The following is a 13528-nucleotide window of genomic DNA, read 5'->3' as shown; positions in this document are numbered from 1 at the left end:
TGGGTGGGGTTTTTTTGTTGTTTTGTTTCACAGAGATACTGTTTGAGATATCTTTATCTTCTTAAATAAATGAGTTTATAAGCAAAAGACATATTTTCGCAGCCCAGTTACCCCATGTAGGTTAATAGGCTTATCTGTATCTTTGCAGGAATAAATACCAGAAATGCAAGTCCCTCCACATAACAAAGCACTTTCAAGTATATTGTCACAGTGTTTTTCTGGAAAAACATGTTTTTAGCTTGTTACCAGGTTAATTATTAGCAGTTGATAAGAGGATTCAGTTCCAGACTTAATAAGAAGATAACTTTTTACTTTTTATTAAAGCTGGAATTCGTTTTTCTTTATTTTGGGATCGTGAAATGTTATGGAACTTTCAATGAATGCCTAATATGTTGCAATAAAGATTTTTTAAAATAAGTTTAAAGAAAGTTGTGAAACCACACATGTGACACATCCAAAGTAATTTTTTTACCTATACAGGTTTTACATAGTCTTGAATCTTAGCTGTGAACTGTTTTATCTTCTGGTACATGCCCTGCATGTTAAGTATTTGACAAGACATTTGACTTTAAATTGTATTTTCACCTTGTTATGGGCGAGTATTAGCTCACATCTTTCAATTTTGTGTGAATTTTTATGTCAGCTCAAGCTTCTTAGATTCTGTATCAAATGCACTGTTAAGGATAYTGGATTCTTTACATCTAGTAATGCAAAGTATTCTAGAAAAAGAGTGGATACTTTATTTGCCTAAGTTGTCTACCCATCTGATGGTTGGGGGATCTAATCTTCAAATAAGTTTCCTAGAACACAGGCTTTTTGAGGAAAAAGCATCTTCCTTTGGGAAGTTCTGATACTTTGGAATGTATTTCAATGTGGGGAATGTGCAGCCATGACAGTCTGAGCCGGAGGGTGTTTTGTTCTCTGTTTTCACTCTTTCTAGTAAGACTTAGTGTTTTCATTCTCTGTTCATGGGATCTCCTCTTAAAAACCCAACTGTTTATAATGTGTACTTACTTCAGAATCACAGCTGGATGATGAGTTCTGCCTTTTGTGAAAATCTCTGTTGAAGCATTTTTAATTTTTRTTTWTTTCTTTCKCTGTTGCTTTGGAAATAGTGTGTATCAGTTCTTAGCACAGGTGATAGCTGGAAGCACTAGCATTGTTCACGTATCTTGCTTGTGTTAAAAAAGGTAAGAGTGACTTAGTTTCTGACGTACATCTTGCAGTGCTTTTTTTTTCCCCCCTTTTTTTCTTAAACTTACATACAAGTTAGATATGTAGGAATGTTGAAAAGGTTGCTAATGTTTGAGCTTCCTCATCTCTGACCACTAAATGAACTTGATTTTGTAGCACTTATTACAAAGGAGACTATGAAAGTAAATCAGAATTTCTACCAAGAGTAGGAGGGATGGCATTGCTACTGTGCTGCAGCCTGGATGCTGATCTCTGGGTGTTGTCACGCCTAATATATACATCCCTAATTTGCAAGTGTACTGGGGTATCCTGAGGTATACAGCATGACAGGAGTACTGCTGTTTTTTCTGTTATAAGTGGAATTAAATAATTTTAGACTTGAGAATATGTGTATTCATTCACATGGTGTGGATATTGATTTTGTGATTTTTCTTGTGCTTGTGTGAATTACAACAGAGCTCTACCAGTCCTGTGTCCAGTTGTTCAAGGTGCTTGTTTGAATGTCCTGAATTGTGTTGATGCACATTAGTCCATTAACTTGGCTGTAAATTTTTATTCACRGAGGCTAAAAAGAAGGGGATGTGAGATTTGAGGTTTTCTTCTGACTCTGCTTAGCTTTTTTCCAAAGATTGTGTCATGTTTTTGTTGTGTTGAGTTGCTGTTGTGGTAAAAGGATTAGAATTCTTTCTTCCTCAGAATCTTGTGTGTATTGAAGGCAGTTAAATATTTCTTTCTAAATAGATTGCATGTTTTAATCTCAGAGAAAGGAAACATGAAAAAAACTTGTAATGATAGATACTGGTGTATTGTCACTGAGTGTAGTGTAGATGATTCTGGTTAAATGTGGGTGTGATGGTGTTGCTAAAGGTCTCAGGAATGGGAGGTGTACTGGATCTTTAGGCAGGGGCTAGAATCAGGAGGAAAAAATGAGAAGAGACATATTCTTGATTAGTGGTCTCTGTTGTTAGTGGTGTTTTGTTTTTTTGGTTTTTTTTTTATTGTCAACTTCACATATTAGTTAAATATACTTCTGCAATAGCTAGGTTGAGAAGATTATGCAGATTTTTTTAACTACCTGATCCTGGGATGCTCAGTTGTAGTACTGTACTAGAATAGATCAAATATTAAGTTGATACAAGAAACTGCTTTCTCATTCATCTTTACTTAGCAGTCCTGGAAAGCTGAACTGTTGTTATCAGCAATTTCAACTTGCAGTCTTTTCTGCTTGCTGTCTCATTAAATAATGTTAAAATATTTAATATTCAATTATTTATGCATTAGGTAATATCATGCTTACTGATTTGGAGTGAGGCTGAAAGTTGAAATTTAATTTTTATCAATAATGTTGTTTAGGAATATGAAGCACGGACAGGAAGAATGTATAAACCTCCACCCCCATCAGCAAGACGTAAAAACATTGAATTTGAACCACTTTCAACTACTGCTTTGATTCTGGAGGATCGGCCAGCGTAAGTGTAATCCTGCTGTGCAACTGAATGAATTTTAGATATGTTTCTGATGAGCTAAAACTCATAAGAGTTATGTGAAAGAATTGTTGGATTATTCTGTCCCAGACAATAGCCTAGCAAACATTTCAGAAGAGCCTTTAAGTGTATTACAGTCTATATGAGGAATTATTTCTCACTGTAATGGAACCACTAATCTATTATCTACTGTATATCACTGCTGTCTGTGCCTATGCTGTGGGCATCCTCAAAGTCTTCAGGAATTTTCTTGATTGATTTCTTTACTGCTTTCTCGGTGTGTACTTCTTTCTCTCCTATCTTCCTTTTACCCATTCTGGAAACTTTAAAAAAGGCATATTAGGTAATACCTAAAAGTGCAGCTGAAGGCAAGAAAACATCAGATGAAGATGTAACAAAAACCACATTAAGTACAAATATTAGTAATGAAAAATGGGTAATAAATTGGTCAGTATTTTCAGCTATATGGTCTTGAGTAATTTGAAGGAAAGGATTTGCTGACTAGGAGCACAAGCTTGAGGAAAACAAATGGAGCAATGCTTTCAAATTGAAACCATGAAAAAGCTTGTGATGGMATTGTTAAATGTTTGCTCTTATCAAGTCCAACTAGGAAATAGAAAACAGAACATAGTAGTGTCTCTTTTGATATTCTCTCTAGGGATATATAAGCTCATTTAGTGCTAAGACAGAAATATTCTGAATGGAATTATGGATTGGTATGAGTATTTTTTTTATAAATGCATTATTTCTTTTACTGTATGGTAGAGAGTAAGATATGCAATAACTGGATTGCTGATGTTTTTCTTTACTTTCATAKTATTGCAATTCACCAACTGGAATGAATATGCTTTTACAAATGACACTTGTTTCAAATTGGAGGGCCATCCCCAGTGTGTAATCTGTTGCCACAGTCTAACCTTTGAAAATATATTCTGCTCTCAATTTCATTGAAAATATTAGTAAGTGATTTTGTCAGTTTGTATGAGAGAAGACAGAATTTTTTTTAATATTAAAATGACAAAATTTTTTCTATTTATTTTGAACCAAAGTAGACTAGAGATTGGGTAAGAGGCTGAGACCAAGCACTGTGTTCTAATTTGCTTTGCAGTGAGTCTCCTTGGTCAAGAGGAGCTGTGTTTAGCAATTAGGGGATCATTATGCAGCCAAAAAACAAACATATTTTTATCTGGTGAACTTCTAGACTGCACCAAGCTTTCTTAACTTTAGCTCTGAAATCAGTGGTGCTCTACCCTTTCTTCCTTTGGGAAACCTATCTTCTTCTGTGGGAATTTTAAAGTGTTAGCTATAATGAATAAAAACCTTTTCCTTTTATTGAAARTATGTCATTGTAGATTTCATATGAACAACTGGAGTATCAACAGATTGGTATATTTAATGATTAAAATACATKTGGGCAGAAATGCATTGGAATAAATAACTATATGGTATATTCAGCATCTCCCTTTTGTCATTTCATTTGAGCATCATTCCATGTGTTCAACAAATTTAATAACCTTACTTTGGGGGGAGCTCTAGTAGAACTAAAAAACAGGAGCAGCCAACATCTAGTAGTTCTCTATAGCTGTTACTGGAACATTGGTAGTGTGACAACCCCATAGCTCATCGTAGAGAGAAACCAAAYTTAAACCTGTTCTGAAATGGTCCAGAATGTCATTTGTGTGTATTGAATTCAGGAACAACTTGTTTTCAGAAATCTTCCTGCCAAATCAGTGGAGGAGGCTTTACGTCACCGACAAGAATACGATGAGATGGTGGCAGAAGCGAAAAAACGAGGTATGTTAACTGCCAATAATCACTGTAATTTCTCTCAACTCTGCAGCAAAAATAAAGTAAATTCTGGCTTGTAGGCTAGTGGGTACATTAAAGAACCTCTTGTTTAATATCTGGATTATCCCTGGTGCATAGGGGCATGCAGATTAAAACAGAACTCAAGTATTGAATTATTATTCTGCTACAATGAGTGAAGCTAGGTTCAGAATGCAACCTAATGTTTTATTTACTTTTTAAAGAAAAAAAAAAATTATTTTTTAAAGATATTTGTGTAGTGTAGTCACCTAGAAACTTTCTGGGTATTTGGGCTCTTTTTTTCAAGCTGTGTTGCTGCAACTGCCCCTAATATATAAGTATAATAAAGTATAATAAAGCTGACTGCCAAAGTATAATAAAGCTGACTGCTTAAAGGTGTGGTTTCCTAAGAATTTCAGATGAATTTCAATGTGAAGAGAGATGAAAACTTGGGGKTTTTTTTCCCAATCAGGTGTACCTTTGTGAACCTTCTTATTCTCCCTAGACACAATTAATTTAAAAAAAAACCAGTTCTGTAGCATCTGGTACTGTGTCAATCTATGAATAGTTGTTGAAAGGACTTTTGTAGTCTTGWGCCTAGTATTCAGGGAATAAGCTATTTTAAGAATCTGTGCTGCATGTTTTACTTGGGTGGTTGTCAAAGATACAAGCTTCTGAACTGATTGATCCTCTACGGATCCGTGGCAGCTTACCTTGCAAGATGCAATAAGAAATCCAAGGCATTTGACAATTCATTTCACTCTGCTCCTGTAGTGTGTATMTTGTAAGTTGTGCTCTGTGTTCTTTAGTAACAGCATCTTTGGAGGTTCAGCCATGTGCAGTGTTTTCATGTGTGTGCCCTGGTTTATTGRCTGTTGCTACACACCCAAAGCTTTGGTAAAAACGTGATGAAGCTGTCAGCCGTATCTGTTTACCTAGGAAGGCATGTGCAGTCTCTTGATGTGTCTAATGCATGCTTAAATAGAAAATGTCTTGCAAGTTCACAGTGGTTCTTAGTGATGTCGTGAGAGCACTGCTCTGTCCTTCTTTTAGCCCTTTTAATAAGAGGAATCTACAAATGATCCTTTTTTAATAGAAGGCAGGACATTGTTCTCTTGTTCTGCATTGTGCCATTGTCTTAGGTCTTTAGGTCCTGTTTCCAGAAAAGAAAATATAGAATCATTTTAGGTGGAAGCTTCAGTAAAATTTGAATAATTTTTAAATGGATGTAGAATTGCACTTTGAAATAATAAAAGTTTCTATAAATATTGCTGATTAGTCTTAAGTAATAAATAAGGCTCAGAATATGGTATGAAAATTATGACAGGGAAAATAGCGCCGATGATGTGCTTGCTTTTTAGTTATCCTGTGTACTGCAGAAGTGAATTCTCTGAGTTTTCTAGCCTGATTTTTGCTTGTCTAAATCACTGTATTTGAATAACTTAGCTTATATTTAAAAAATGTCCAGAGAAATACACCTACAATCAAGAGACAGTACATGCAACTGTAATTTACCCTTGATCTTTTAGACATCTAAATACTTGGGTAACAGCTGAATAATTTACCTAATAATTTGTATACACTAATACAGAATTATTAACATGTTATGCCTAACAGAAATTAAAGAAGCACATAAAAGGAAAAAAATAATGAGAGAGCGTTTCAAGCAAGAAGAGAATATCGCTAGTGCTATGGTGATTTGGGTCAATGAAATACTACCTAACTGGGAAGGCATGTAAGTAAAGCTCTACTGTGTAAATGAGGCAAGCGTGGCTTGTTTCTCCTCTGGAAACTGAGGACCCACATACCTTATTTTCCTTTCTGTGTTGTCAAGAAGTCAGTTTTTTTGTTGCCATGATATAGTGTGAGGTCATTACAGAKCAACATGAAATGTGCTTTCTGGAAGCTGAATGTTTTGGGGTTTTAATGGGGCTTYAGCAAAACAGAGATCCTTGAAAATTAATTTGGTAAATAGTATGTTATTTTTCTTGTAAATTGTCCAGTCATTTTTGAAAACAAGATGTGCAATATGTGCCTTTTTCTTTTCTTTCTCCTTCTACCTGCTTCCATATGTAAGGCGTGCTACCCGAAGAGTTCGAGAGYTGTGGTGGCAGGGATTGCCCCCAAGTGTACGTGGGAAGGTTTGGAGTCTAGCTGTGGGAAATGAATTAAACATCACTCCTGGTATGTTTRTAACAGACCACATGTTAATGCTAAATTAAGTTGTTTATTTTCAAAGAAAAATGTAAGGTTTTGTTTAAAAAAAATAAAAATCAGTATATTTCTTTCTGAAGAAATGTATTTTTTGAAGTTAGGAACAATTGGGTTTCACAATTAGATATCATAGCCTCATAAATTATGAAAACAAGGTTCAAAAGCTCCTTACAAAAACATTTAGTTTTATAAGAATGAAGGTAGTGCTTCCCCCTCCCCCAGAAAATAATTTTTATGTTTAAAATTGAGAATTTGTAACTTTCCTTTCTTAATAGGGTGAAAAGGGGAATCGCTTTATTTCATAACAAATGATTGATGAATTGTAAGCATTCTAGTCACAAAAATAAAAATCTGAATTATGTAAGTCATGATTTCTGTCATAATTTGCATGTTCCCCATAGCAGAAAGAGCAACATAGTACACACTGTAAAACTGTGTATAATGGTAACGATCTGATAGATTCTGCTCCTGTGCCCAGTGATGAAACCAAGTAACCAAAGCCAAGAATACTTAGCATGCTTTTGTCTTAGATGGCTGCTTTTCTTACTMCTTCCTTTTTAGTTACTGGTTTTGTTTTACTTTCTTGCAGAACTTTATGAAATCTTCTTGTCGAGAGCTAAGGAACGATGGAAAAGCTTCAGTGAGACAGGTTCTGAGAATGACATAGAAGGTGAGATCTCCTGAGTGCTCAATAACCTCCTACTCACTTGTAAGACTTCCTGAGTTTGTAAAACTTCCTCTGCAACTGCAGCATTAAGAACACTTGATAAAAGTTCTCTGACACGCTCCCTATTTAAATGTTTACTGTCCTATATAAGTCAGTGAGTGAGGGGCTTGGCAGTATCAGTAAAAGACACATTAAAATATTGCATGTCTTATTTTTAAATTAATGTTTTCCTCTGAAACATCAAGACTCAGCTCTCATGAAAATACTAGATTAAGTATAAAAGGAAGAACTAGAAAACGAAACTACAACACATACTCTTGCCTAGCTCTCCTTGGATGGGTTCTCCCTAGCTGGTATCCATTCCATGATTTTGGGAAAGAAAAAAATATCCTCTGGTTTTTGTTTCTGAAATTGAGAAGTGAAAAATGTAAAACATGACATATTTCAGATCCCACTTCTATTTCCTTGCCTGCCCAGATGGCCTTTCCTCTCAAATTTATTAAGTGGGGATGTTRGTATTGTGTGTAGAATGCAGTTTTTTCACTGGCATATTGCTGTCTCCTCTCGATGTTCTTTCTGTTAAAAATAGTAGCCGTGATGTTTTAGTGTTGGATGTATCCCTGTTATAAAGGTTAACTCCTTGTGCTGCTGATAGACATTTTTWAAAATGCTGGTTTGTGATAGTGTCTTTTCCATTAATTGTTTGACTTGCCATAGCCAGTCCTTACTGTCTACTTTGACTTTAAATTATTTGGTTCTTCTATAGGGATAGCTCTGTGACCCATCTGAGGGTTGTCTTGAGACGAACAATTTATAAAACATTCTGTGTGTACGTGACTGTAAATATGCTTATCTCTGGAAAACATGTTTGCAATGCTCCTTGGTCTGAGGGGTGGTGGTTTGCTTGTTCTTTTGTTATGGGGGTGTGGGCTGTCTGTCAGGGATAGCTTAGGTAATAGGTTTTTTTTGGAAAGGTAATAGTTCTGGATGGAATGAAGGGAGAAGGGGCTGTTTTAATTGTGCCAGATGTCCTGGGAAATGTAGTAATCAGGGAAAACTTAAGAGTGATAGAATTTTCATCTCTGGTTGAAAAGCAAGCAAGCTGACACTGCTTGTTACTAATCTTTGGTAGTGAGGTCTGGAATGAAATGTTGCTTTCCAGTCTTCAGCAGAGCAGGTTCTGTTTAGCCTGTTCATCAAATTGTCATCTTCTGCTTTCCAGTTGGCTCTTGTCTGCTTTAAGCCCTCTGAAAAAGCCTTTTCCCCAAGTGCTACCTGTCTTTTTTCCCCACATTATCAGTAGTGTTTGTAAAATGTCCTTATGTAAAGGATTGGACAGAGATAATTCAAAGGCCAATTGAATTTCTTCTGKAGGTTCTTGAATGAATGCTGCCTTCATTGTCTTTGTGTGCCTACAGGAGTTTTATTCTGAAGTTTGTAGAATTTATCAGCTTTAATAAGTGCTGGTTTTGCTTGCAGATGCAGGTGCATCTGTTGCTGATCGTGAGGCCAGTCTGGAGCTAATTAAGTTGGATATATCACGCACATTTCCATCCCTGTATATATTCCAGAAGGTGAGACTCCTTTAACTTTGATTATGAGAGTTTTAAAATTCTGAATAGTTAAACAAGAAAAGAAACATAACTGGCCAAATATGGAATAGTTGTTAGGAGTTGTTTGGACTTTTAAAATGTTTTAAAATGAGAATGGAGACACTTAATGATGGACTATAAGAGGTGAATTTTCTCCTTGAAAAATTGCATGAGATTTTATTAATGATTAATAAACTACAGGCAGAAATGAGAATATTCTCACTGCAACAGAAAACTTCATGCATTTTAGTACACCTTTTCAGGCTTTATGATTTTTATATAGCTATAATATGTGCACATACGCGTATATAAAATAATATGCAATATTGTAATATGGTAACTTGTGCTACTAAGAATTAAAATATTCTCTGCCTCTGAAAAGGAAGGACCAACCTTGGATCTTTACCAGATATCCTCATTTTCTATTGTGTTGATTTCCACTGAATTATTTCATGGGATTATTGTTACTTTTATTTTAACATCTCAAAAGCATTTGTGGTAATGCTTGGAGTGAAAACTGGTATTATTCTAGATGTGAATAAAGCAACAATTCACTGGCTCACTTGCATCTTAAAATATCAGCTTGTTACTTTCCTATATTTTTTATATGAATTGGAAAATATTTTTTTCTTCTTTCTACCCTCTCCTCTTATTAGGGTGGTCCTTATCATGATCTCCTGCATAGTGTTTTAGGAGCATATACATGTTACAGACCAGACGTGGGATATGTAAGTATTTGCTGTAAAATGTTATTAACATGGCAAATAAGCTTAAGRTGTCRYGTATTRAAGTATATTAAATAAATAGGTTTTSTAAACTTYATTTTACTAGYATRAAGTTAAGTAAAAATAATTTTAAATTTTAATAAAAAATTTAATAACTAAACTTTGGCAGTTATTTYATAGCAGTCCCAATGATGGTAGAATCTTAGAGATAATCAGACAACTGAAAATGTACTGAATGTCAGTATATTATCTGGATTGTATGGAAAATTTTAAAATGGATGTGTTCACAAGGCATTGTAGTTCTGACAGAGTATCCTTAGGGAAAAACCCCAAAGATATTAATAGAYTTCCAGTTAGCACTTCACATGTTCTGTCCTACTGTTGCTATTTCCATAGTGATACTCTCACCTTCACTAGTGCATATCCTAAAATCCATAAACTCCTTCTTGGTGTCTTGCTGATACAGAACAATCACCCCCTCTGAATTCAGTGAAGATAAGAGTTTCCAGCTAACATTACTGTGTTTAAAAACAACCAAAAAAAAACCCATAAAAAACTGTCAAAAATCCCTGAACAAACCGACCAAACCTAACATCTCTCTGAATGGTATCATCTTACAGAGCATTTAAATAATAAATAATCAAGCGAAGGGGTTTTTTCCTTCTTTGTTCTTGGGGATATCTAGGAACATGTTTCATAAGCTCTAATGAGGGGCTCAAAAACACTTGAAAAGTTTTAAGTCTCATCCATGCAACAAAGCATTATTTAGCACAGGGTGTGTCTTCCTCTGTAAATCAGATATGCTTGGGACTCTGCATAAATAACTAGTTGGTTTTTCATGTTCAGTTGTTTTTAGGCTTGAATTCTGTCATCTGTGACCTAATTTTTGGAGACTCTCCCATATTTTTTAAGTGAGTTTACAAACTCTGCAGGTTCTGAGACTGCTTGTTCCCAGGGTGGARTTTCAAAAGGCAAATAAGTAATTTTTCATGGAAAAGTCTTCTCTKTTTCATTAGAAATACAGCTAGTCTGTATATTTCTCATTACAATTTTTAAATGTTAATATGGCAGTAAATGTAATGTTATCTTATTTCCACACCTACTTATCCCTCAGAAGTGAAACGCTGATTGACTGTTTCTGATGCATATCAACATTCTTTTCTCTAGTTAGTTGAAATGCTGAGTGCATTTTTTTTTAATGAGAAGCAGGCAGCACAAATGTTTAGAGACAGTGGAATAATTATGATTGCAGTTGAAATTGGTAAAATTATTGTTACCGTAATGGGTATTCAGATCATCACTTAACTACCAAAATCATGCTCTTCACTTTTATTGCAGGCTAAAGTGTTTTGGGGAGAGTAATGATGGAAAAATGTAAACTTGCATTGTAGCTAACCACCTAGAAGTAATTTTATATATGTGGAAAAATATGGTTTGGCAAGTGAAAAGACATGTATTGACTGTTCTGAAACAGAATTTTGTCTCAATTCCAACGTATCTGTCTGGGTCTAAACTGTCCCATATGTGAAGTTTTTCTCCATTACTGCTTTTCCCATAGTTTGATAATGAACTTGAGGCCAGGTTTTGTCTCTCATGAGCTCTGCATTCACCCTGTGTGGTTTTAACTTTCTTGCATTTCAAGTCCTGAGGACTTGTGATCCTGAGACCTCCCAAAACATCAAACYTGCTGAAATCAAATTGATTGCATGCAGAAAAATAATTTATCCATGTTGTTTCTATTCATCTGGAAATGTTATGCAATGGTATTTGATAAATTGCAAACTGTAAATATTTCCATTTCCAAAGATGTAAGATGTACTGAACCTACTCACCTATATTTGCCCGATGCTTTTCCCACTTGAAGGTACAAGGGATGTCCTTCATTGCTGCTGTGCTCATTCTCAATCTGGAAGAGGCAGATGCTTTCATTGCCTTTGCTAACCTTCTAAACAAGCCATGCCAGCTGGCCTTTTTCCGTGTGGATCACAGCATGGTATGCACAGAGTTTTCTGGTTTTGAACCGTAATGTTCTTTTGACTTGAAGCATAGTTGTTTTATTGACTTCCTTTGGTCCTGTTGAATAATGAAGGACTTTGACCTGTGATTACAAAACTGAGAATACCAGATACTAACCCGTAAAACTCATTCTCATGTTTTGATTTCTGCTCTAGAAACATTTAATCATTTTACTTATCCTAAGGAGTCACATTGTGCTGTGTTGACATCCTCAGTTCTTGGTGRGGTTTGTGTTGGTTTACAGCTAAACATTGTTTTGATGACTGCTTATGATGTGCTTTACTGTCTCTACAGATGCTGAAATACTTTGCAGCCTTTGAAGTATTTTTTGAAGAAAATCTTCCTAAATTGTTTCTTCATTTCAAATCATACAGTCTTACTCCAGACATATATTTGATAGACTGGTGAGTTCATAGAATGCAGAAATTCTAACCTTAGAATTGTTGGAGCACTTTCAATTTTGCTATAGGTTTTTCAGCGCTAGAAAAAAGCATAAAAATGGCATTCAGTAGGTCTTCTGAAATCATGATTAAGTGTTTTGTGTAATTGCAGCTCCTCTGGCAGGCTTCAAGCTTTATTAAAGGGGATGTATTCAGTAAGAAAATGAGACAAACAGGGCTTCTGTGTGTTCATTTTCTTGTTGCTGCAGTTGTGTGACATAAGTGGGGAAAGGAAACTACTACACCATAGTAGTGTTATGACTGATTGTAGTAACTGGATGAAACGAGCATAATCAGCTACTGAAGGAAGTATGACTATAGGAATAGAGACTTTAAAGCGGAGGAAGGATAAAATTTAGGACCTGGTTTGGGAAGAGATAAACTTGAAAAAACAATGAACAATTTGAAGTAACAAATGTTCKAAAGCTGAGAGTAGCAATCTATGTTGTGTGTCTGTAATGAAAGGTAGTAATGCAGGCGCCCTTGAAGTGTGGAAGTGCTGTCAAAGACACAGAAGAGAATGAGCTTCATATATAATTATTATTAGATTTTTGTGATTTTAATGTAAATAGAAATTCAAAATTAYATCACAGAAATGCAGCTATTGAATTATCAGCAGTATGTTATTGGGATGTAGCCCTCTATTGWGATGATTGGTGGCTTTAGATTTAATTTAGGAAACAAATGATGAACAGGGCTGTTAAACTGAATTGTTTCAATGGGAAAGGTAAAGTTACACYGTTATGATCATTGTTGCTTAAGTTCTTATGTGTGTATTATACACTGTTTGAGTATGAAAAGATTTGTTACTCCTTTAGCTAGAGCTGGCATTCAAATGGAGGATTTCCTGTGGCATGAAAAGAGAGAGGTTTCAGAGTACAAGTTCTGACTTCAAAAGCTGGAGACTTGTGGATCATTGAGATAGGARGAAAAAAATAAGAATATATGAAATAACTGTCATGAACATGAACTAATGTAAMTGAGATTTAAAGGAAGCTGTCCTCTCATTTTTCTGAAGTAAGTTACAACTGTTCCTTTTTGTTTGTTTTTTACTCATTTGTAGGATTTTTACACTCTACAGCAAGTCATTACCACTTGATCTGGCTTGTCGTGTCTGGGACGTTTTCTGTAGAGATGGAGAAGAATTTTTGTTTAGGACAGGATTAGGAATCCTTCGGTTATATGAAGATATTCTCCTACAGATGGACTTTATTCATATAGCACAGTTTCTAACAAAACTTCCAGAAGATATTACATCAGAAAAGCTTTTTAGTTGTATTGCAGCTATTCAGATGCAGAATAGTAACAAAAAATGGGCACAGGTGAGTTTCTTTTATATATATATATGAAAAATCAGACATATCAGCACATGAATATATGGGGCACTTCA

At 35.1% G+C, this 13528-nt stretch overlaps 1 protein-coding gene across 2 annotated transcripts in view; it reads left to right on the top strand.

Moving 5' to 3' along the window:
* The window catches only part of TBC1D12 (TBC1 domain family member 12), a 41252-nt gene that overhangs the window by 25893 nt on the left and 1831 nt on the right, over positions 1-13528 (top strand). For both annotated transcript variants that reach the window (XM_057381392.1, XM_057381400.1), the window contains 10 exons: positions 2548-2663; positions 4390-4472; positions 6102-6219; positions 6562-6668; positions 7288-7368; positions 8845-8939; positions 9614-9685; positions 11547-11675; positions 11993-12102; positions 13202-13460. In XM_057381392.1, the coding sequence (XP_057237375.1) occupies positions 2548-2663; positions 4390-4472; positions 6102-6219; positions 6562-6668; positions 7288-7368; positions 8845-8939; positions 9614-9685; positions 11547-11675; positions 11993-12102; positions 13202-13460 (1170 nt within the window). The remainder of the gene's footprint in view (positions 1-2547; positions 2664-4389; positions 4473-6101; positions 6220-6561; positions 6669-7287; positions 7369-8844; positions 8940-9613; positions 9686-11546; positions 11676-11992; positions 12103-13201; positions 13461-13528) is intronic.

Source organism: Malurus melanocephalus, unplaced genomic scaffold, assembly GCF_030028575.1.
Source record: "Malurus melanocephalus ecotype Western Australia unplaced genomic scaffold, MMel_1.1 scaffold_12, whole genome shotgun sequence".
NCBI classification, from domain to species: Eukaryota; Metazoa; Chordata; class Aves; order Passeriformes; family Maluridae; genus Malurus; species Malurus melanocephalus.
This window is presented reverse-complemented; position numbering and strand designations above follow the sequence as displayed.